Here is a 25,314-nt window from a genome sequence, read left to right as displayed (position 1 = left end):
ATGAGAAGCCCGCGCACCGCAATGAAGAATAGCCCCCGCTCGCCGCAACTAGAGAAAGCCCGCGCGCAGCAACGAAGACCCAACACAGCCAAAAATAATAAGTAAATAAAATAAATTTATTTTTTTAAAAAATCAGTGAGTTAATAACAGACTCTGTGTAGGTTGTTAGTAGATGTTTTCCTGACGATGCTGATTAGCAAGAGGGGTCGCTCTCATTCCTATAGAAGATGAGGGAAATCCACAGCTCAGAGAGGCTCCCTGATTGTGAGCGAGCTGTGCTTAAAATAATAGAGATCTGACCATATTTTAAACACCCTAACTAATGAAAAGACTCCTATTGTGATTGCTTTTGGAACCCTAAGAATTCTCTTATCAATGTAAGCTTCCAATTTACTTTGTGGGCAATGCTAAATTTTTACAAATCACGTTTGTGGAGCAATAGCCACTTAGTAATGTACGCATTACTAAATCCACTTCTAAATAAAGCTGAAATTTGGTGGGTTACCTGATCATTCTCGGCAAACGTGCCAGCTCCTATCATGTTTAGAACCCTGTGTCCTGAGGTGCTCAAGTTCACGCTGAGGAATTTGCTAAACAAATCCCTGGCAAGGAGTCAGAGAGTGGTTTTCTGTATCCTTAAATCCTTTCAAATAGAAATGGCAAAACACACTGCCCGAGTCCACAATTCCTAAACTTTTGGAGTGTCAATCTTGGAGTTTCTTACTGTTTGAATCTGAACTCACTCGCTTCCCCAAAGGGGCAGGCTATTTATTTGTTTTAAAAGTTAAACGGAATGAAAACTTCTGCACTTTGAATTAGGCAGCAATCAGGGCTAAAAATAACTGATTTCGCGAGTTTCCTATGGAAAATGTAAGACAGAGGTGATCAGTCTCCTTCCCAGGCGGGGTAGGTGGGGTCTGGGCCTGAGCGAGGGGGGGTCTGCACAGGACTCCCAGGGGGCGGGGGTCGAGGCCGGGGCCGGCCAGGGACTTTCAGCGCCCGGTGACAGTGCGAGTTTGTGGCAGTGATTTGGGGAATAAGAGTTCAACAGGTTAGGGGGGAGACGGCTAACACACTGGCCTGGTGTTTGGGGGCTGCGCTCAATGACGGTAGGAGACAGGAGGAGGGAAAAAGGACGGTAGGGACAGGAGGAGGGAAAAAGGAAAGGGGGGATGGAGATGGAGGAGAAGGGAAGGTGAAAGCCGCAGAAATAAAGGGGAGGGAAGACAGGGCAGTGGAGGCAGGCAGAGCAGAGGGGGCGAGAACACAAGGGGGAGGCGCGCGGGCGGGCGGTCCTCCCGCCGGCAGGGGGCGCGCTCCCGGCAGCCCCGCGCCCCGCCCCCCCTCCCCGCCAGCCGCGCCTGCGCCGTCGCCCCGCCTCGCCCGGGATGCTGCTGCCGCTGCTGCGGAGTAGCTGCTTCCCTTCGTCTTCCCCCGGCGGCGGCGGCGGCGGCGGCGGCGGCGGCGGCGGAGCGGACACGGGCGCGGGGAGCCGGCCGGCGGCGCAGCTGCAGCGCGGAGCCCGCGGGCCGCCGGGGCCACTCGAGCGCGCGCTCGCCCAGCCCGGGGCCGACCCGCGGCGCGCGGCGGAGGCCGAGGGAGCGCGGGGGCCCGGGGCGCGCGGCGGGCGGCGGGCCGCGCGGGGGCCGCATGCGTGCATGGATCCGGGCGCCGCGCTGCAGAGGCGGCCCGCGGGCGGCGGCGGCCTGGGCGCGGGCTCCCCGGCGCTGTCGGGCGGCCAGGCCCGGCGGAGGAAGCAGCCCCCCAGGCCGGCCGACTTCAAGCTGCAGGTCATCATCATCGGCTCCCGCGGCGTGGGCAAGACCAGCCTGATGGAGCGCTTTACCGACGACACCTTCTGCGAGGCCTGCAAGTCCACCGTGGGTAAGGCTGGCCGGCCGGGCCGTGCATTCGGGGTCGGCCCCGGGGAGCCCCTGCCTCCTCTGCCCAGCGCCGGGCGGAGACCCCCGTCCCCACGCAGAGTCGTCCTGCGCCCCCGCCCTGCGCCGTCACGAGGCCGGGTGATGCGCGGGGCCCGTCCAGCCCGGAGCATCTCTCCCCGGAACCCCCCCGCCCACTCGTTACCAGGAAAAAGGTGGTGACAGGTGGGGGGCAGGTGGGCAGCGTGGTGGACTCGAGCTGTGCCCTGGTTAGATGGCCAGAGTGCGTCATGTTTGGTGAATTTTGATGCCCTAACTTTGCCGTCCTAGGAGTAGGGGTATTTCCACTGTCAACCCGGCTTACTTTCTAATTTTGAACTCACTTTTATGTTGCGCTGAAATAATGACGTTTTAAATTCCCTGTGGAGGATCTCCGGGGAATATTCAGGCTAACGCTACACTAAGTTTCTTCTTTTAACTGTAAATGCGGGGCAGAAGGACTTCAGCTGTGTTTGTCCGTGACCTCAAATAACCCCCCAGGGGCTCCGAAAGTGGGGAGGAGGCCTCCGGCACCGCCAGGTGCGTGAAGTATAGCGAAGTAACTACAGGACCGACCGGGTCAGGAAGTATCGTGTCCTCAGGATGTAAAATTGAAACTGCAGGGAAGTTTTCTGATGAAGTCACATGTACAGGCCTTGGCGTTGAGGTCTGTCAGGTCGCAGTCGGTAACAGTTGCTTCTATGGAAAACCCCTTAAAAGCTGTCAAAGGTAGGGGAACCCCGCCGATGAGATAGTTCTTCGAAAGGAAGATCAGTCACCTTCAGTAACAGGGAGGGATTCCCCGAGGGGAGGTCCAAGAAACAGTGAATAAATGGTATGTAAATATGAAGTTCAGAATTAGAAGTATCATTCCACACGCTTGTACATATATTTAGTATTGTAACCAGTGGTAGTTCCAAGTTGATACAATTTGGGGATGAATTGGCTTTAAGATGTCATGTAACAAAACACTACTACGTTTAAAATGTCTTATTGGAAGACTAACCTCCCAGTTTTTGTACTGTCTTTTTGTTTTGTTTGTGAGAATGTGTTTCCCTTCATGCTTTTTTTAATAATAGATCATTTTGGACATATTTGTGCTTTCTGTACCCTGTGTGTTTTTAAGATCTTGGCCTTGGAGTCATGATATTAAAGTTCAGTAGCGTACCCTAGACCTGGTTCAAACATCCAATCTTGGATCGTATAAAGTACAGGGAGTTATTAAACCATCCAACGAGGGTTTATACTCTTATTTTAGTACCTGGCATAGGTAAAATAGAACTAAAAGCAATTCAGAATTATCCATCTTTTATGGCTCCACACTTAAAAATACGTAAAACTGAAGAGTAACATAGCTGTACTAGGTGAAGAGAAACTAGCACAGGAATAATGGGTGGATAACAGGGCTTGGGTGGCTGGAGGGCGAGATGGGGGATGAGCACAGGTGCGCTTAGAACAGGGCAGAGGAGAGGTGAGGAGGGGTTTTTTGAGCCGGGGCCACAGCGGAGCAACACCCACACAATCTGGGAAGGAATCATTAGGGGACGTCGGGAATGAATGCCTCAGGACCTTGGCTGCCATGCCATGGAGTGTGGACCTTCTCCTGTAGCAGCAGGAGCCATAAAGGCCTCTGGGTACAGCCCTGGCAGGGTTGCATCAGGTATTTGGGAATCGGGAAGAAACCGGGAGGCGAGGGGACCAGGCAGTCGGTTTCTCTGTCCCCTTAACAAACAAACATAAATGCACACGCCTCCGCACCCACTGCTGCTGTGGGGTTCCCTGTGCACTTGGACTTTGTCATGCTCATGTTTGTTTCCTCCATACGTAGGCTGTAGTACTTGGCTTGTTAAGTGTTTATCAGCTGTGGGAAGTTCAGAGAAAGATGCTAACTTCTGGTCTGACCCAGAATGTGAGAACACTTTAAGAAAGTTAACTAACCCCCCTTCAATCTCTGCCTGTGAGGTGCTTTTCCCTTCCACTTATCAGATCACTTATTGAGCACCTACTGTATGCTGGTGCTGTGCTACCCACGGGAGCTTGAGTGAAGAGGACAAAGTCTCTGTCCAGATGTGGCTCAGAGCCGTGGGGCTCGGGATGCCCCAGGGTGATGAGGGCAATGTAGAGATGTGTACAGGCTGGGGAGCGTGGAGGAAGCCCCCCAAGTCGGGGTGGGATGAGAGCTGGCGGGGGAGGCTTCCTCCGCACTGGAATGCTGTAGAGACGAAGTTCATTCCCCGCGTTCCTTTAGAAAAGCGCGTTTAAATGTGGCACTGGGTGTGGTGTACAGTTGGGGTTGCCTCACCTGAGTGCCTCCTGCAGGTGGCTCGTAGGGTCCTTCTGAGGCCAGTTGTTGAGTTTCGTGTCCACGGAGCCCGGTCAGCTCTGCAGATTCTGCTCCGCGGGGCCCCTTGCCCTCACCCTGTACAGCTGGCAGAGTCTGGAAAAGACCGTGCGGCCCGCAGCCCGGCACAGGTGCTGACCCAGGAGGCTCGCTCCAGTGATGGCTCAGCCAACCTCAGGCTGGAAGCACGCGTCTCCAGTGAGCCAGACTCACTGGATTTTCTGTAAAAGAGCGTAGCAGAAATCCCAAGGGATTTGAGATAATAAACCTATTTTGTAACATTACAAATGAACAGAATGATTTTTGTTGTTGTATTATCAAATCAGAAGTTGATTTGGTTTACAGGACACACAGAACTCACCAGGGTATGAAACTGAAAAGACTGCTTTTAATAATTGACGTATTGCAACTTCCCTGGTGGCACAGTGGTTAAGAATCCGCCTGCCAAGGCAGGGACATGGGTTCGAGCCCTGGTCCGGGAAGATCCCACATGCCGCAGAGCAGCTAAGCCCGTGTGCCACAACTACTGAGCCTGCACCCTAGAGCCCGCAAGCCACAACTACTGAGCCCACGTGCCACAAATACTGAAGCCCGCGGCGCCCTAGAGCCTGAGCTCCGCAACAAGAGAAGCCACCGCAATGAGAAGCCCGCGCACCACAACGAAGAGTAGCCCCCGCTCACCGCAACTAGAGAAAGCCTGTGCACAGCAACGAAGACCCAACACAGCCAAAAATAAATAAATAAATAATAATTGGCCTATTTAATGGAAATTAGGTGGAGTATTACTTTCAAATGAGATTTTGTGTTCGTGGAATTGAGTTACTTAGTCTGATATGGCTGGCGTGGTTTGACAGGGGCTTTAAAAGCCTCAGGAACAGCTTTTTGAAGTTTAAAAAATGGAAAAAAAACTAGTTGGCTGTAGAAATTCACAAGTCTCTAAAAAAAAAAAAACATAAAATTATGTATTTGTCAACCTTTGTTTTTTAACTATTGGAGGCTAACTGTTAAGTTTATTTGGATCGAAATATTTTTACCAGACAGCACCCTGCCTCCACCCACCCAGCAGCATTAAATTTCTAGAAAAACATTCTAGAAAACCTGGGTTCTTGATACAAGCTTTGCCATGAACTAGTTTGTGACTTTGGATAAGTAATTTATTGTCTTTGCATGTAAAAGTTTACGGTCTATTAGTGGTAGCTACATTTCTTGAGCATGTACCGTGTACCAGCAAGAGTAGACTCTTTCTAAACTTCACAACAATCCTGAAAGTTTCCGCATTTTACAGATGAGGAAGCAAAGTCCCAGAGGGTAGACAACTCATCCACAGTGGCCCAGCAGTCAGCAAGTGGTCAGGGCCAGGGCTGCAAGTGAGTTCCTTCTATCTGTCTGTTCCTTAGCTTACTTTGAGATTTAAATTCACTTTATTCTGAAAATTTGGATGATTCAGAATCAGACACCATGAAACCCATTCCTACTTGCCTAATTGGGTCCCCCTGAGAGCCCTGTGAAGGTAGTGATGTCATCGATCTATGGTATCATTGACATTGACTTTCTTTAACCATGCCCCTATCATTTGTCACTTTCCTCTGGATATTAAAATACTGCTCTAAAAATTGCATTTCTTACCTAAATATTCAATTATTCAAATATCTTAAGGCTTTTACGTATTTATTAAAATATATTTAAATAGAGGAAAAGGAGGAGTAAGACAGTTTGGACCAGAATTCTCATTTCCTGGGCAGTAAAGTTTCTTTCAGAGTGCCGGAGGCCAACATAGGATTGCCATTTCTTTTGTTTTGCCACGTAAGGACATTTTTTAACAATCCACTACCACCGACTTTAAAAAAAAAAAAAAAAAAGACAACATGAGGTAGACCAAAAAAATTAGGAAAGACAGAATATCAGAATTTAAAAGTTCTTTTGAATTCAGTTTGAGAACCTCACTACTCTGTCTTCATTTTTCTCATTTTGCATCCATGCATTAAACTTCACAGCCTGGCCCCTGAGAGTAAGTGGTCTTAGACGGTTGATAGCGCTTGCTGGAAGCGCTGTTCCCACTCAGTCACGTGCCGTGGTCTCTGTTCTCGGAGCACACCTCTTCGGGTCCCATGTGCACTCGGGAAGCCTGTTCCCAGGGCGGGGAAACCTCGTGGTGCAGGTGACTGTGGTTCATCGGGGCCATCAGTAGAGCCGGCAGCAGAATCGAGAGGTCCAGGGAACAGGTGGATGTAAATCCTGTGCAGGACTGGCTGTGGATTGGCCTTGAATGTTATGGGACGAGATGGATGAGATGCAGGCCATCGGTGTCTGGTCCGCTTTGCCTACAAGCGGTGGAGCTGCTGTCAAGGGAAATCGACTGCTTGTACTTTATTCTGGAAATTTAGGTCACAGATTTTTGTTCAGAAACCCAGAATGATCGTTTCATACTGGATTAAATTTATAAGCTGTGTGTTTTATGTTGCTTTTCTGTGATTGTGTGCAGTCTTTACAGCCATGGCCGAGCTGCCCGAGTGTTTCACTCACAAGGGAGTTAGGGAGAGTCGTCCGAATTCCCACTCCGAAGCCCAGACTCTGAAGCTCTCAGTGTCAGCCCCTCCCCTGCCGGGATGATGTAACAGGATGACTCAGGGAGAAGGGAGTGGAAGAGGAATGGTCAGTTTCTATGCCAGCATATGCTGTGCAATGTGTGATTTGGTTTACTTAATGCACTCAGTGCACGCTGATAGGCTTGTGCAGAGCACATTTGTGGAAATAAAGTAGCTATCTTTCAAAATAAGTGTGGAAAGTTGGCGATCCCGGTTGTTGAGGTTGAATGAAGATCTATTTAAAGACCTGGCTTATGTGCATTCAGCCTTTCTTTCAGTGTCATGCACTCACACTGCAGAAGGAAGTTCTGCTTATGCCCGATGATAGGGATCCAGATTCTTCAAGATTGCCTGTCCTGCAGCTGTGGGCTCTGCGGAACCATCGGCCGAGGGTCTGCGGACTGGCTTTAGAAGGCAGCCTGTAGATAGCTAGTGGGAAGCAGCCGCATAGCACAGGGAGATCAGCTCGGTGCTTTGTGACCACCTAGAGGGGTGGGACAGGGAGGGTGGGAGGGAGGGAGATGCAAGAGGGAAGAGATATGGGAACATATGTATATGTATAACTGATTCACTTTGTTATAAAGCAGAAACTAACACACCATCGTAAAGCAATTATACTTCAATAAAGATGTTAAAAAAAAAAAAAAAAGAAGGCAGCCTGGGTTCCTTCGAGAGCTGGTAGGGCCAAATTATTCTCCAGCCTTGCATGCCAGAAACATCGTTCTAATAAAGCATTTGCTTGAATTTGTAAAGAAAGCTTAGTTTTGTACACTAGTCAGCAGATCTTTCATGAGAGGCTGCTCGTACTTCTGTAAGACTCCATTCTGCTGGCTATTTCATGGTGCGGGAAGCACACCTGCTCTCCTGGCTTGTCCTTTTCAGAAGGAGAAGTGAGTCCTGGAGATGGCCATGAAAAAAACGTTAGGGAGGATGTAAAAAGCTACACTTTAACAGAGGAGGAAGGGGATTCTTCTCCTTTTGTCCTTTAATTGCACAGCTTTGACATTCGGAAAGTATTCGGAAAGCCAGAACTATAAGCCTAAAATAGTGCCCTTAATTGGATGGGATTTTTTTGTTTTTTTAACCCTTGAACTTTAAAACCAGAAAATACAACACAGGCTTAACAGAACATTATATGCCACAGGAAACCTTTTCCCCCCAAATCTGACAGGCTCCTCTGTTTGGTGTCTAGTGCTGACATAAGGCCTTCTTAGTTTACAAAACCAAACCACAACTTGCAGACCCACCTCCGGCAAGCTGGTGATGGGAGTTGCCCGTGAACGCAGGTCTCCTAGTTGTTCCAGCGTAATGTAACGCAGAAGCTAGGCCTGCTACACGATCACACACCCGCAACCAAACTTTCACTTTTGATTTTTCATTTAAGACACTGGACTGTCTCCTTGGCCACTCCTGTCATTCTCGAAGCTCCCGGCAGGGGGAGGGGTGGGGGTGAGAGAGAGGAAGAGTGTGGGCTTGGGGGGTGGGCATACAGTCCTGGATTTAAGTCCCAGCTCTGCTCATAAGCTGTCACTGTCTTTAGGCAGCACCTTAACTTCAGTTTCCTCCTTCATGAAAAGAAAAAATAGACAGAACTCACACTCTGTTCCTGTCTGCTGCTACAGGAACGAAATAGCTTACGTACCTGGACCAGAAAAGGCAGCTATAGATGTTCCCTTATCCTCCTAAATTATACTACAGATGCAAAAACTCTGCAACACTCCAAAAAATAATTGTTATCCTTTAAGGGTACATACTGAAATACATACAGGTGAGCATGAAGTGTCAAAATGTAAGCACAGGACCTGGGTAAAGTAGAATTTCCTTTGAATTCCCCTGCATATTTTATGGGCCCATCTGAGCAGTGTAAACTTAGTATTTAGCAAGTGAAGAAAATGTTACTGATCTGCCATTTGATCATCTGGGGGTTTTTCTTTTCCAGATTTTCCTCCCCCATCGACATTCTCTTCCTCTGGTGACCAGGAGGTTGAAATGACTCCATGCTTTTCAGCCGGGGTCTGTGTGTAGCCAGAGGGTAGAGCCAGGCCTGCTGGTGTGGGAGCAGTCTGAGCGGGCCAGTCCCTCACACTTGCTTTTATATATTTCCCTAGCAACGCAGAATTCCCTTTTTGATGTTAAAAACATGTTTACAGCTCCCTCCCAGTAGTTGCCTCCATTCTTGCCTTCAGGTGACGCTGTGCAGAGAGCTGGGAGGAGCCAGACTGCCTGGGTTCAAATCTGTGCTCTCACACTTAGCCGCCTGTTGACCTTGGGCAGGGTACCAGCTGCCCGAGCTTCGGTGTTTCATCTGTAGAATGGGGACAATGACAGTATCTACCTATAAAAGCATCAAGAAGATCCCTGCGATGAGTTACTGTACACAGTACACCCAGGAGACGTTGTTCTTTGTCTGCGAGGGGAGCACATCCTTGCCCATGAAACTTTCATGACAACAAACACCCACCTCTTCTGGAGTGCGTGACCTCAGACTCCCCTGTCCGTGCCGGATGAAGTTCATGTGTGTCCGTGTCTGTTCCAGCCAAGTGCAGGGCCATCTCCTGCGTGTGTCCGGGTCAGGGATGGTGGGTGGTCTTTGCTGAGGTGCAGGCCATCCAGTCTGGACTGAGAGGGGCAGGTCTTGTTAGACTCAGGGTGGACATTTAATATCCTCAGACCTGAGAGCATTTTTTAATGATGCGCAGTCATTTAAACTATTTTAACAGTACCTGCTTCTGAGATGATCAAAGTATTTTACAGTTACAGTAACTTAGTTTCCGTTCCGTTGAATTCTCATAACTCGGCTTAGGTAGGAAAAGCCCCCCATAATATTAAACAATAGGGTTTCAGAGGTTCGGGGGCCTCCTGGAGTCAGTACTACAGGAAGGTGGTCTGCATTGCCTGCCCTTTATCGGGTGCTCTCCCCGAAAGGCGGTGGTCAGGCAGAAGGCTGGCCTCATGTTCAAGAGAGGGTTTCCTAATGTTAAATTTGCCTCTATCTGTGTGACCTTGACACATTTCCTAGTTTATTTTCTCACTGTCAACTCAGTGGAAATACTGGGAAGCCTCTCCATCAGTAGAAATATTAAGTCCAGGATTGGGTGACACTGTCAAGGATAGATGTCCTTGGAAGAAAAGCCAGTGTGTGCACCTAAGATAGTTATTATAAATTGGCAGTAACGTCGTAACTACCACTTGAATTGAGACTTATTTCAGAGTCTGTGAAATCCTTCAACCTCCTGAATATGTTACGTAAACTAGAATCGTAGTCTGGTGCCAACTGCAGGTCCTTGTTGTTGGGGGCGGGGTGTGCGAGAGGAGGAGGAACGCTCAGCTGTCATCGCAGGCATGGGCCACCGTGTTATTTTTGCTTTTATTTTGCTTTTTGCTGGAAGGGAATGTGAAGAAAGAAGCTTCTGTTTATTTTTGCTATTTTCATTTTTGTGACTTTTTATGCCCCAGCAAAACGTAACACGGTAATTTTTTTTGGAAATGTTTTGCCTTCAAGGGAACTTAGAAATCTTATCAGCACCAAGTACAACAAGTCTTTATGCTCTTGCTGAGATTTATGAAAGATAAATACAAAGATGACAGTGCAAGGTTAAACTCTGTTCTTTAACAGCCCTTTAACAGTGACTCTGGGCCATTTGCAGATTTCGCACTTTTCCTTGTTTCCACGCATCTGACTTTTATGATAACAACCTTTGGTTGTGGGCAGTGTTATAATTTTGAATCTAGGCTCTGCCCCTCAACTGGCAGAAGTGATAATGACTTTCAAGCAAATGACCTTGACCTCTCTAAGATGAGTATAATAGTGCCTGGCTCACTGGGCTCTGAAGGAGCCCACATGCTGCATGTCAGGCACAGGGGGTCTGACAGATGCCCACTCTCATTGTTATTAAAGGAAATTAAGATCAAGCAGACTTGAATAGAATACATAGCTATACCCTTTGACAGAGGGATTACAGCACTGTGACCTGTGTCCTTCCTGATCAAAATATTTTTAGGAAGACTTCATACATTGGTTAAGCTTAAAGAAGGGTAGGCCCCTGTCACGTGGCAGGACATTCACTTAGCGGACCATTTCCTGTCTATGTGACTGAGTAAACTGATACCGTAATAATCCCCTGGGAGGGGTAATAATCCCCTGGGAGGGGCACGTGTAGGGAGAGGATCTGGACGTATTAAGACTGACCATCCTCTAAGGTTTTACCATCAGTAACAGGAATTGTAGGAGAAATGAAATGCTCCATTTCCAGGGTGATGTGTGTGAGCTGGGCACCCTGAATTCCACCACTCTGCCCACCAGGCACACTCAGGACAGAACGTCCGCCCGCCCTTCCTACGGTTTAAGCGTGTGTGTGTGTTTGTTTCATCATCAGTCCTGAATTTCCTCTTATTTCCAAGAAGAGTCAGCATTTCTCCTTACCCACCCAGCATTTGATGGAGAAGAGGGGCAGATTTCCATTCACCAGGTTTACTGGGTCGCTGTGGTGGGCCAGGCAGTGTTCTAGGCTCCAGGGAGCCAAAGGTGACTGTGCTCAGAAGGCACCTGTTCCTGTCACGTGGGGGAGACCAGCGGAGCCATGGGTCAGGGCTGGAGGGGGCAGAACTGGTAACATGGATGAGGAACGCGGGTAAGGCGTGGGGCCGTCGGGAGGCTCAGATGGGAAGCACCTAGGACCGAAAAGGTTCCTGGGCAGAAAGGGAGGGTCCCCAAGAGAGAAGAGCAGAGGAAGGCCCTTTGCCAAGTGCCTGGGCTGTTGATTTAGGTCTGGATGACTCAGCTCTTCAGGGGCAGGACTGTCTCCACCACCTGGTGGAGTGGTAGGCTGGCTGCTTCCCCTGTTGCTTAAGACGCTATAGGAGGGGACTTTCCTGGCGGTCCTGTGGTTAAGACTCCTCACTTCCAACACAGGGGGCAGGGGCTCGATCCCTGGTCGGGAACGAACATCCCACATGCCACGCGGTGCAGCCAAAAAAAAAAAAAAATTGACACTAGGAAACTTGGTTTTCAACAAAAGTTGCCACTTTTTTTTGTCCCTTATTTGTTTTATAAACATTGGTCCTGGGCGACCCTGCTCAGTCAGGAGTCTCTGTGCTGACTTTTCCCAAAACTAATCCCCTATTTGAGGCTATTGGTGACTTGTTACCTTTTGTTAAGGATCCTTTATAATTTCTATAACATGTAAATGGTAAAAAGAGACAGCACTAAGATATATTTTTGACTTGATGTAAAAAGCCTTTTAAAAAATGTGTAGTTGTATACTTTAAGGATTTGTTTCTAAGCTATAAATTGGAGTAAGTTTCCAACCATTATCAGCTACTTAGTGGCTATTAGATATGGTAAAAGAAATTTCATTTAAGAGAAAGGACTATTTTAATGACCTGTTTTCTTTTGTGGAATTTTAGATTTAGCTACTGGATATTTTTCTGTTGTTGTTAGTGATGTCATTAATCTACTCAGTAAAACTAAGTAGTTTTGGCTAAACAGATTCTTAATCCTATTCGCTGTTGTTCATCTTTGCTATGTTCTCCTATTGAAATTAGTAGTGTATTTATAATCACATGGTGATAAAACATTACCACTTATTCCTGATTTTGACTATTAATGCCCTTTCCTTTTATTTTTACTCATTAAACTTTGTGGTTACAAAATAGCCACAGTGCAGGACTGCTGAAGTCGGAAAGTTGTTCAAGTTGGTTGAAAAAAAGGTCTGACATGTTCAGGCTCAGAACGGTTCTTAGCAGAGAAAACAGCCTAATCAAAACAAAAATTGTTTGTGCTGGCTGTTTGAAGGGATTCTTGTAGTTGACATGAAGCAGAGCTCACAAGAGAAGTATCATCTGCCAGTTCTTTTCAATAAAATGTAGCTGGCACTGCAACAAGTCTTAACAAGTTGCACCTCCCTTAAGTAAAATTTTTTAAAAAAGCAAAGGAACTAGAAACAAAAGTAAAACAGAATAGTAGTCATGGCAGAGTATGAACTTGATTTGTAAATTGCCATCACAGAGTAACATGGTGAGGCCCTAATTTTATGCTAATATCAGGAAGAAAGGGTTTTGTCTGAGCTGTGCCTTTTTAAAATCAGAACGTAGCGTATAGGTCCAGGCTGGTTTCCAGGCTTGTAGAATATCACGTTAGGTAGGCTGTGCTCTTACCTTGTGGTTGAGTCATGAGGGATTCTGCTTGGTCTCTATTTGAGGATGTTGGTCGTGTACAGACATGCTTCCTGTTTCAAGGCTGTCTGAGAGTCAGTTGACTCGGAAAAGCAAAGCTTTTCCAGAACTGCAAGTGAAATTGGCTTAACCACCCGTTTGCTGTGACCTTTGAAATCAGGGCTGGTGCGAGAGATTAAGAACCAAGATGCAGTAGCCTATTCTCCAGCTGTGACATTTTATATTCCTGCCACTTTTCTTTGTTGTACAGACCCTGTTAAACTAAATAAAAATTGAGATTAATTTGTATGAGTAAATTTTTAAAAAATAATTCCTCTTCCATTCTATTGACAGTATAATAAAGTCACTTTTGTGAACGCTAAAAAATTTAATACAATGATTTCTAAATTCAGACTAAGGCTGTTTGAAATCAATATTGAGTTTCCAGTGTAACATGTAAGAATTTTCCCGGAGATAGCATGCTTATAAAGCCATTCATTTGTTCGTGTAATGATTAGTTGTAATTTTTAAATGGTTTTTATGCTACATCTCTAGTAGTCATAAACTATTATGAATAGCAAAGGCTGCATCTCAAGTTCAGGGTAAAACCGAACATACCTTGGCTCTTCAGTTGTGCCGGGAAGCACAGAGTGATGGTCGTCACGCATACTGGCAAACTTCTGCTTTCTCCTTTTAGGATTTAGTGTGATCGGTTTTTTGGGTTTTTCTGATAATGGCATAAAAATGTGCAAGTAGTATTATTTTTCTGATGAATTGCATTGTTTTTGCTTCATCTTCGTCTGTTTTATTTACAGGTGTTGACTTTAAAATCAAAACCGTAGAGCTAAGAGGAAAGAAAATTAGGTTACAGATCTGGTAAGTGGGCATCTACACCCAGTCCTGCCACGTGTGTTTACCAGTCCTCATGCTTGTCTAATACAGTTAACCGTTCAAGCTGGTCTGTCGCTCCTACGTCTCCGCTCCTTCGCTCACATTCAAGTGGAATGAACGGACCTTCTTTCAGGGGAGAGTTCACTTGTCAAGGGAGAGTTCAGGAAAGAGTCCACTCGTCTCAGATCCCATTTGCACACGGGAGTTGTGGGGAGAAGAATGTGACTTTTATGGCAACTAGTTTGGAGCCTTTAGTCTCTAGTTTCACATCATTTGACAAAACCGTCATCACTAAAACGATGGCTCCGCTGCTCGTCTGCATGTTTTTAACATTGCTTTGCAAGCATTCAGAGAAAGGCCAGTGTGTTCCTCCCCGGAGCTGCACTGTCTCCTGGCAAGTCCCCCACAGGCTGTGTCCCTGGTGGCACCGCGTGGTGGCCACCACGGGACACGCGTGCCCTTCCTCGCAGCTCCATTGCCGGAGCCATGTGCCCTGAGGCCCTCCGTGCCCCATGGAGGGGAGCCCAGAGCCCCCTCCCTGCGCGTCAGGAGCGTGTGAGAGACTAAACCAGCCGTGTGGCGGCCGCTCAGCACTCGGCCGCCCGCGGGGACCCCCGGAGCCCCCCTGGAGGAGGGCCCGGGGGCGGCGGCAGTGGGAGCGGCCCCGCCGGGGGTGTCCCGAGTCGCCCTTGCTGTTAACACGGTCGCACGGCAGCATCTCAGCCACTAACTCCTCCCGCAGGTAGACCTCAGCTCTGAGTGTTTGTCCGCCGTGTGTGTGTTGCTTTCATCCGCGTTCATTGCTGCCGCGTCGGTGGCTCCATCGTCACCTAACGCTTGCGTGTTAGTGCCATGCCTCATCCTCACCCGTGTCCCTGTCCGGGGCGCCACTGCCCGCGAACCAGCGGAGGAGCTCGCCGGCCGTCAGGTAATGTCTGCATTGGTGACTGCTGACTGTCTAACCCACTTGAAGGATTGGGGTGGGGGGAGTGTTGCTTTTCTGTTTTGTGTTTCTGTTTTTCGTATTTTTGTTTGGGGCTTGACTATGAGACATTTATGGTCTTGCCTAAATACTTGGTAACAGAAAATGGGTATTTCTTACTCTGTTAGCCCATGATTGGGAAGGCAGCAGGCTGTGTGTGTGCATTGCTGCCCAGGTTTTGAATTCTGGAAATATCAGAAGAGTACCTTTCACATGAGCCGCTGTTTCTAACCGTACACTCTTTAAGGTAAAGATAGTCTTTAGGGACTTCCCTGGCGGTCCAGTGGTTAAGACTGCGTTTCCACAGCAGGAGGCACAGGTTCAATCCCTGGTCGGGGAGCTAGGACCCCCACGGGCCACATGGCGTGGCCAAATTAAAAAAAAAAAAAAAAAGACGGTCTTCAAAAAGATTCTCGGGGGCTTCCCTGGTGGCGCAGTGGTTGAGAATCTGCCTGCCAACGCAGGGGACACGGGTTCGATCCCTGGTCCGGGAAGATCCCACATGCCGCGGAGCAACTAAGCCCGTGCGCCACAACTACGGAGCCTGCGCTCTAGAGCCCGTGCTCCACAACAAGAGAAGCCACCACAGTGAGAAGCCTGCACGCAGCAACGAAGACCCAAAACAGCCAAAAATAAATAAAAATAAAAATAAATAAATTTATTTAAAAAAAAAAAAAAGGATTCTCAGGGTGTGTCCACCTCTGTACCTGGCACCTGTGCGGAGGTTGCCTCACAAAGGAGACACAGGTGATGTGAGAACGTTTGTGACGCTTGCACGGTGGGTGACAGCAGTGTCCCAATGATGACACTGTCACCTGTCTGAAGAGACACGTCCTAGGTGATGTGTTAATACTTGGGTTCCGTCTCAGGCAGGAGTAATCTGATTTACAGAGGTATTTACGTCCAGGTGTCCTGTGCCATGGAACTCTGCTCACTACAGGCCTTCTGTGCCGGTGACGTTGGATTCTTCTGGAATCTAGCTGCCTTCCTTTGAATCTGAACTAAGAGGGCCCGACCTGGTGCATCCCACTCTGGGGGGTAAAGTGTGACCGTGCAGCTGTGGGAGATGCACGAGCGCCCCGACACCACGGTTCTCTGGGATGTAAAAGCCTCCTTCGGATCACTCCTCTGCTGTTCCTCACCCTTCACACTTCATTCTCGGAATTTTTAAAACTGCACAATGTTGGTGGAAAATATAACTGAGGGAGGGGCTATCAGATTCATTGAATTTTTTGAGAGGTTGATTGCCAGTTTTCTACAGGGAGCGTCCCAGGGATTCAGTGAGGAAGTAGAGTTTGTCTTTTCCAGAGGGGTTTTCACCACTGAATAATGTATCTACTGACACCAGCTACCTGCTAGTCCCATAATACTTGAAACAGGATTCTTATCTGAAATAGGATTCTTATCTTCTGGAGTATGTTACTTAAAGGAAGGAAAAACCTTCTTTCCATCGCTGTGACCCCGTAGGTAGGAAGGAAGCACTGGAGCCGCGGCCCAGCCGGTAAAGGGACGCGGGGTTTGTTTCCGCCCTGGGAGCCGTCCTCAAGCCGTGGCTGTTGTGACCTGCTGTGTCCCGGGTGTGCTGTCATCACTTTACTCTGTGCCGGTCGAGGGCGTAGGGGGAGCCGGTGTGTTGGAAAGAGCTCTTCAGAGAGCCTGTGCTCTGACCTAGACTCAATCCGTGGAAGCTTCACCGCTGGCCGGTTTTCGCAAGGAGGTTGTGTTAGAAGACATGCATTTTTTCTTGATGATTTCTGGATATAGCCAATCTCTAAGAAAGTATTATTTACTACAGATTCCTAAAGGTTTAAGGTACCAAAAGCTGCAGATGTCGTTGTCGTAGTTTTAGGTCACACTTTATGTCATTGCCACATTTTTAAGTCCCTTGATTATTTGTGGTTAGAAAAAGGACCATTTTCCCATCTCTGCTTGAAGCATTTCCACGTGTGTGTATGTAGAACTTGATGTAAGTATAGCTAAAATAAGATGTCGACCGGAATGTAGTTTCATGAATTTATATCCACATGCTGTCCTGGAAATTATTCACAGAGACTTAGGTCTGTTGTGTTGAGATGGACTTGAAGCTGAGAAATTAGCCTCCCTCCTTTAGGCAAACACAGAATTAAGATGCTTCATAGGAAGGCCTCTTGTTCTGTCCAATGCTCACTGTCAGGGAATTTGGTCTCCACCAGCGTTCTTACATAGACATCAAGTTTGTGTCCTTTCATTCTCTGCTTGAAGAGGTAGAACGCTTCATACACTGACTTTGGTTCCTACAAATTAAGAATTGTGTCATTTAAACTGATATATTAAATTTTATAAATGATGGTCTTTGAATTTTCAAAGCGTGGTGGTATTACCCAACTGTGGAAACAGGATAGCAGGAAGTTTTCAATTTGCACCAAAAGCAGAGAGAGAAATAATAGTGAGATTGCAGTCCACCCGTAATAAATGATGATTTGGCTGACAGTAATAAGCTGTAAATCTGTAAGAATCAGCTCTCGGTCATTACAGTGAAAATTCAGGTTCATTGAGATAGAGAAATACTAGGATTCTGCATCTTCATAGGCAGATAAACCATGATCCGGGCATTGGTATCGTGTTATCATCTAGCTGTGTGAAAAGTGGAGAGTAGTGTGGAATTTTTTTGGTACTGGCTCAGCGTAGGTATTTAATAAACAAACACTTAACTTTTGCAACCCGGACATTTTGGAAATGCGGAATAGTCTCTCAAGGGAAGACGCTTTTCTGCCTCAAGCAGTGAGAACCAGGCACAAAGTGACGGAGTCAAAGGAATGGCCTTAATGTCTCCTCTCTGGGGTCTTGTGAGCTGGCCATATTTGGACTTACTTGTGTTACAGGTTGCCTCAGAGTTTGCCTCTCGAGGTCTCCGCCCTCTTTCTGTGTGTCTGACTTAAAGCTGAGAGTCAGCTAACTTCACAATGTTTCTAAGATCCCTAAGCGTGCTACTCATGTAGCGGGTCTTTTGAAACTGTATCAAAAATGCCTGGTACTATCGTGATTCCTTGATTGTTGGGTTTTTATTAGAACTTCTCCTAGGGATCTGCTGTCCCATGTCGTGCCTGTAGGTAACAGTGCTGTATTGTACACTCAAAAAAGTCTGCCTTCAGAGGGCAGGTCTCATGTTAAGTGTTCTTACCACAATACGATCAAAATAATTTTTCAAAAACTTGTATTACTTCTAATTTCTCTGTTCTTGAGCCCCCAATTTCTGGATCCTGATTCAGTGAATATATGTAGGAACGAATGTGAAATTGATTTAAGCTAAAAGTCAACTTAAAGCTACTTAACATAAAGATTCATGAAAGTCCGTGATTCCCAAAATGCTCAGTGAAGACCTTGTACCTGATTGCTGTTTAGATTTGTGGTGCAGCTATCATGTGCTAACCACAGATTTCAGAGTAGCAAAATGTGTGTTATTTTTGCTTTTTAAAGAAATGAGTGAGAAATGTTTTATCAAATCCCAGCTTGAACAAGCCAGCACTTGTGATAAGAAGAGAAACCACAGTCTGAAAGATTTCACTCTTTTTTGGTTTGAAAGTATTAATTATGCCCCTAAATGTCTAGGACCCTGGAAATAAAATTGTTCAATGATTCCTTATATAAATGAATGGTATCTAAATCGGTTCCTTCTCACCTGATTTGAAGGTGCATTTTTGTGTCTCTAAGTTGGTTTTAGGAATCCTGAAGAATTCAGTCCCCATCATTTTCAGTGTTCCAATTTTGGGGCAGTTCTGGGTCAAAAAATAAAGTTCAGGGGACTTCCCTGGCAGTCCAGTGGTTAAGACCTCGCCTTCCAGTGCAGGGGTGAGGGTTCAATCCCTGGTGGAGGAGCTAAGACCCCACATGCCTCGCAGCCATAAAACCAAAACAAAAAACAGAAGCAATATTGTAACCAATTCAATAAAGACTTTAAAAATGGTCCACATCAAAAAAAATCTTAAAAAAATAAAATAAATAAAGTTTGTTTTGCCTTGACGTGACATCCACTTTCTGCATTTTACCCATGTAACCTTTTGTTCAACACCTGTGGATCGAGGGCCCACAGTGGGCCAGGCACCCACTGGACCCTGGTGGACAAAACAGACCGGCCTCAGGTCCTGGGCCTTCCAGCCAAGGGCACAGGGCAGTCTTACAGCCTCTGGAGCAAAGCAGGTGGCCTTGCTTTACGTGAAAATGAATTTGCCAGCGAGCTTCGTTGTTTGTTTGGGCATAATGACATATCCCTAAGCGGAGCTAATTTGGTGGCAAGTCTAGTCTGATCAAAGCCGCTAAGTTACAGCACCTTTGCCATATGTGTTTTAGGGACACGGCCCCACAAGGTTCACCCCATCGGATGCGTTGGGAGGAGGTGTCACACCGTCTCCCCATTTCAGAAGCTCACGTGCTGTCCTGTGAGAGGCTGTGGTAGCACCTTGCAGGGGAGAACCTCGTTTTCTGTGTACCCCACCGCCCCTTCGCTTCCTCCACCACTAGCCACCCGTGTCACATGGCCCTGGGAGTATGCCGTGAGTTAGGGTTCTTCGGGAAAAACTAAATTATAGGTGGTCTTTAAAGACAGTCTGTAGATTGTCTTTAATTATAGATTGTCTACAATTATAGATTGTAATTAAAGATTGTTTTCCTGATCAGAAGGCCTGCTCTCTTGAGCCTCGTTTGTAAATTTGTGATGATTCTCAAGTAGTTTCTTGGCTTCTTAGGTTTAGAAAATGGGTTTCAGCCAGCTTCTGTGCACTGTTAGTGTGAGTATATCTTCATGTGGAAACGGACAACTTTTCCTGGAGAGGAAATAAAGCTTTAGATTTCAGGGTAGCAGTCAGAGAGTGATGAGCTTGATTGTTTGCAAAGCTATTTGGTACCTCTTCTCCCTTTGCCTTTGACCACTTATACTCTGGAGCGATTAAGAAGATAACAAGACCAATTCTATAGCGTTTTTCATTAGTGGGGACTCCATCAGCAAATCAGATATTCACCATCGAGTTCAGTTAAAAGAGTTCTAGGCTTAAATCTTTTCAGGTATCATCCATACACTTTGTCACTGTTGATAACCACCTAGTTTATGGTGTGTTATACTTGCCACCATTTTACACGGCATTTACTTCTTTTCAAAATCTTGGTTTGAAAGAAATTGGGGCTTCCTTATGATTTTGTTTGGATGTACCTACCTCAGAAAAGCTACCCCCACTAGGAGTGAATATGCACAGATGTGTGAGGAGTTACTCACAGTTGGGCTGAGGCCCTCCCTGTTGTTGTTCAGAAACTAATTTTTGCTGCTGTTTCTTAGGGACACCGCAGGTCAGGAGAGATTCAACAGCATTACCTCAGCTTATTACAGAAGTGCCAAGGGGATCATATTAGTATATGATATCACTAAGAAGGAGACATTTGATGATTTGCCAAAATGGATGAAGATGATTGATAAGGTAGGTGTTGCATTTCTCTCTCAGATGTGAACTCTTTGCTTGTAGGTGTTAATCATTACAAAAGGAAGAAGGGAAACATTGATGGAGCATGTTTTTCCATCCTGAATGTCATTTAACCCAGATGACAGCGTTCAAAGTAGGTGTATAGCCCTGCATCATAGATGAGGCAGAGAAGAGCTGAAATGTCTCCAGGATCCCCTTATAAATAATAGACCCAGGATTTTTATTCTGGTACTTGGGCTGTGTGACTTCAAAGCCCAGACATGCTCATTGCACACTGTCCGGCTGCGTCCGTGGAGTCAGATTCAGGACTCCTTGTTTCTGCAGAAAGTTCACTTGGACGCTCGCTTTGTGAGTGTCCACAGAGTGACAGCCTCCCAGGGACAGCTGTCTCCACTGTGCCCGTGGGACACGCCAAGGGCCTCGGTCACCACGGGACCTCTGCCCTCAAATGAGAGATGGCCTTCACCTCCTCACTTTGAACTAAAGAAGAGTTTATCCTTTGGACCACACTTGACTATACAGAGACAACCCAAGTCTGTATGAATAATGTAATCTGTGGGTTCCCCTCTGAGAAACGGGGACCCAAAATACACATGTAGACGACACAGCCACTGAGGGTGAGATGTGGTGGTCAACAGTGGCCACATTTTGAGAGTTTTTTCCCCCTTATTCAGTAATTTGATGTTTAGTTCCTTTGTATAGCAAGCACACTTAGTATATTATAAACTGGATTTTGTTTACAAATTGTATTAAACCCATCTGTTAGATGATGTTGGAGAATGTTCCTTTGCAGGTCTTACTAAGCACATTTTCAACGCGTGCCTCTTTAAGGTGTGTTAGGGACCAGGGTTGCCAGGGTTACGGAGATGGCGGGACCCAGGGCGGGTCTGGGCTCTGGGATGGCGAGTCTCCGGATGTGATGTCCTCTCCTCCTGAAGCCGCGGAGCGTGCTCCTAAGGACCTCAGACAGGGGCACCCTTGCTGCCAGCTGACAGCACAGAACCGAGGGATGGAGTTAAAACCGTAGGCAGTGGCCTCCATGTTAGGGGCTGCTGTTTTTTTTTAAACTTAGAAATGGAGCTTAACTTTTCCTCATTATAAAATTAATGATACCTTGTCATTATGGAAAATTTAGAAAACCAAGAAAAACACAAAAGTAAATTTTAAAAATCTTTAGTTCTGTCATCCAGAAAAACTAGATTGGGTCCCTACTCCATTTAGTTTTACACCCTGCTTATTGAACTAAATATTCTGTCACAGGGGCCTTCCTGTGTCATCTTAATGTTCTTCCGAAGCCTTTGTTTTGTTCTGTTTTGTTTATGGCTTCATACTTTTGTGTACTTTATTTCATTCTTCACCTACTTTGTGGGATTTTTAGGTTCTTTTCAACCAAGTGTTAAACTTTGCCTATATTTTGAGTCATTTCCCTAGGATAGATTCTTAGGAATCATGGGTCAAGGGCTGAGAACGTTGTGGTTCGTCAGGCCTGTGACCACGTTGCCGTGAGCCCGGCAGGAACCCAGCCTGGGACAGAGTAGATGCTCAGAGATTGTGAAGCAAGTGGTCGGAAGGGTGAGACGTGTTGCCTTGGTTTATGTTTCCCGTCATGAGTGATGTGCTTGTCTTTGAAACGCAGCTTCTTTTACAATCCCACAGTATGCTTCAGAAGACGCAGAGCTTCTTTTAGTTGGAAATAAGTTGGACTGTGAAACTGACAGAGAAATCAGCAGACAACAAGGTGAAAAGGTGAGGAAAAGGGGGCAGAGAGGGGGTCTCAGCACCCACGCTCTGTACAGTGAGCACTCCGTGTGCTTTCCCTTTTAATAAATGACTTTATAATTATTTCATAATTTTAAAAAAGTGATCACTCAATTGCATCCTTCTTATTCATTTGCTTTTGTTAACTTCCTGCTCCTTTAAATTCATTTTGAAATGGAGGGGAGAAAAACACATTAGTGTATCCTGCATTATTTAGTATCTCACCTGACATTTTATACAGAGAAATATTCTTTTAAACCATACAATTGCTTTCGTGGTTTTTCTCTCACTCTGACCTTCCGTGGAGAAGCGGTGATATTCATGTTTTAAATGTCAGATACACTACAGTTTAGAAACTTGGGCACGTAGTTTGACTTGGCGTCACCTTACAGATTTTGTTTTGTTGTTTTCTTATCATGTAGGAAATTGGCTACACTTGTGAACTTTACATTTGAGGGTAAACAGGACTTTCCAGGCCTTTCGTCCCAGCCCTTCCCTGAAAGCCGAAGCCCCAGAGCTGTCCGTCCCCCGTCACAGGCCCCGTGCTTGTACATTAGATTGTGTTGCATCCCCGCAGAGAAAAATAATGTGTTTTCTTAGTTTGCACAGCAGATAACTGGGATGCGGTTCTGTGAAGCAAGTGCCAAGGATAACTTCAACGTGGACGAAATATTCCTGAAGCTTGTCGATGACATCCTGAAAAAGGTAAAAAGAGAGAATCGTACATCGTGGAAGTGTTTCATCTGAAACCTGTTCATTGTTTCCTTTGCTGTTTTTTGGTTGGGAAACTTGTACGTAGAAAGGGAAGCACGGGGGTCATCGTCAGGCTGAAGACCAAGGGGGCGAGGACCCGGCCCCAGGAGCCAGCTCGCTGCCGTGGCAGCCTTTCCCCACGTCCTTACTGCCACATTCCAGTCCTCGCTCAGCCTCACACGTGGTCTGGGGGAGCGGGTGTGACTGCGGGCCGTGTTATTTGACTTCTGCTCCTCTCTTGTTGGAGTTTTACCACAGAGGACTAAGTTAGATACAGACAGTGGAGGTCTTGCCCCGCCTTGGGGCCCTGCTGTGCGGCGGGGCCTGAGGCCGTCCTGGGACCTTCTGTGGCGCCAGGTGGCAGGAAGATGGCTTCACTGGACGGCAGCACTTTGTTCAGGCATCTTCGGGCTTGCATCCAAAGATTTCTTAGTGAGATCTTTAAGTGTATTTGTATTACTATTACACATAATCGACTCGGTTCAAACGTAATTCAGAAGCTTCTAATACAATGGCTGTCTGTACAATTACCAGGAGAAGGTACTTCTTTCTTTAGTAATGGTATAACCCCAGAGAACACAGAACTGTTTTTTTCATTTTTTGGTACGTTAAGTTTCCATTATACTGGACTGTGAAAATAAACGTTTGTGAGGTCCATCGGCTCTCTTCTGCCGTAGGGTGTGAAATAGGCTGCACAGCGTTTGTGTGATGGTTGAAGCTCCCTGAACCTGGTTCTTAGGTTTTGGCTTAATATTTTCATGCCTAATTAAATTCTGATGATTGAAGAGTTTTCTGTAAAAAATACTTTGGTCTTCTATAATGGTACGATTTGTAGTCTTTACATATACATTGTTGGGTTAAAATGTACTTGTCTTTTTCTTTATCCTCAGATGCCTCTGGACATGCTAAGGAACGAGCTGTCCAATAGCATCCTCTCCTTACAACCAGAGCCTGAGATCCCACCAGAACTGCCTCCACCCAGACCACACGTCCGATGCTGTTGATTCGCTACATTGGAGACAAAGTGGGAGCGATTCCTGGAGAGGGGAAAGGTTCCATTCTGCACTACAATCATTTTGACCATTTCCTTTCGCACTTTGTAATCCAAGTCAGAGCTATACACTAACTTGTAAATACGCAGATATGCAATCCTGGGTAAGTTTTGGTTATAAATGACATATTTCCCTCCAAATTGTTATATTTCATGCATTATCCCGGTGCCTAGTGTATGTACACTGGGAAACGTAGTACTTCTAATACGAAGAACAGGAGAAATGAGAGCTATAATGTTTCTTGAAATAAATAATTGTCCTTGTTAATTATATTATGAGGACAGAGATATTCTGATAAGAAGAAAGAACGTGGTGCTTTGCTTACTGTTTTAAAGAAAATTTGTAAAACTAAAAACTTTTGGAGGGGGGGGGGGAAACGCTATCTTGAATGCTTTTTCTTTATTTACATTTCTCCCAGCCGTAGCATCTTTGCAGTGTTGGAGTGTTTCCCACAAAGCAAGCTCCATTCATAGCCGTCTTGAAGGTTATTTATTCACATTACGTATTACTGGTAGAATATGACTAGTTAGAAGGTAGGACTTGAATTGGTCCCGAGGCGCGAATCTCTCTGGTTTCCTGATGGACATACCCTGTGCTTTTAAGAACTACAAAGATTCAATAAAGAAATGTTTTTGAAACTATAGAAGATTTAAAAAGAACACTGCTGTCCTAAACAAATCTTGTTTAAAGGAATTTTAAAGAGATAACATTTTACTATATCAAAGAAAGTACGTGTATTTGCCTAAACATTCTATATACCTTTGTAATGATAAAACTTCTCCCCTTGATGGCGAAGGTTATTCCTATTAGGCCTAGACTGTGTTCTTTTTTTTTCCCCCCCGGTCTGATAATGAATTTGTGAACTCTATCTTTGGTATATCTTTTCTTAAATTGCACTGTTTGTTTAGTCAAGGTAAATAAGTCATTATGTATTTGAATAACTTGGCGTGTCTTGAGTGTTGTGATATGAGAAGCATTGTGGTCTTTCTACACTAATGAAATGCAAATAAAATTTTGTATTTATGAATGACAGTTGAGTTACCACACTTATTTGTGCAGTTATAAATTACATATTTGATGATATTCTTCCAAAACTCCACATCTTAATCTTTTGAGTGTCTTAGATAAGAAAAATGCAGCCTCCTCCTCCATGGAAAACATTTTGATAGTTTCTCAAGAGTTTTAAGCATAGAACTACAATACCATCCAGCAATTCCACTCCTGGATCTACATCCAGAAAAATCAAAAGCTGGGGCACAAACAGACGCTATACACTAATGTTCACAACTTTATTCACAGTAGCCAAAAAGTGGAAGCAACCCAAGTGTCCATCAGCAGGGGAATGGATTCTGACACAGGCTGCAGCATGGATGAACCTGGAGGACATCATGCTGAGTGAAATGAGCCAGTCACACGAGGGGCCTAGACTAGTC

At 46.0% G+C, this 25,314-nt stretch overlaps 1 protein-coding gene across 1 annotated transcript; it reads left to right on the top strand.

Moving 5' to 3' along the window:
- Positions 1–1,381: 1,381 nt before the first annotated feature.
- On the top strand, positions 1,382–24,913 carry RAB12 (RAB12, member RAS oncogene family). The gene is made up of 6 exons (XM_068563319.1): positions 1,382–1,884; positions 13,814–13,874; positions 20,177–20,315; positions 21,975–22,064; positions 22,677–22,781; positions 23,720–24,913. The coding sequence occupies exons 1-6, from the start codon at positions 1,389–1,391 to the stop codon at positions 23,831–23,833; spliced, it is 1,005 nt and encodes a 334-aa protein (XP_068419420.1). The 5' UTR covers positions 1,382–1,388; the 3' UTR covers positions 23,834–24,913.
- The last annotated feature ends 401 nt before the right edge of the window (positions 24,914–25,314 follow it).

Source organism: Eschrichtius robustus, chromosome 14, assembly GCF_028021215.1.
Source record: "Eschrichtius robustus isolate mEscRob2 chromosome 14, mEscRob2.pri, whole genome shotgun sequence".
Lineage (NCBI taxonomy): Eukaryota > Metazoa > Chordata > Mammalia > Artiodactyla > Eschrichtiidae > Eschrichtius > Eschrichtius robustus.
This window is presented reverse-complemented; position numbering and strand designations above follow the sequence as displayed.

Coding starts and splice junctions, on each gene's coding strand:
- RAB12 (XM_068563319.1), top strand. CDS start 1,389: ATGCTGCTGCCGCTGCTGCGGAGTAGCTGCTTCCCTTCGTCTTCCCCC. Junction 13,875..20,176: donor AAAATTAGGTTACAGATCTG/GTAAGTGGGCAT, acceptor GCTGTTTCTTAG/GGACACCGCAGGTCAGGAGA. Junction 22,065..22,676: donor GCAGACAACAAGGTGAAAAG/GTGAGGAAAAGG, acceptor GTGTTTTCTTAG/TTTGCACAGCAGATAACTGG.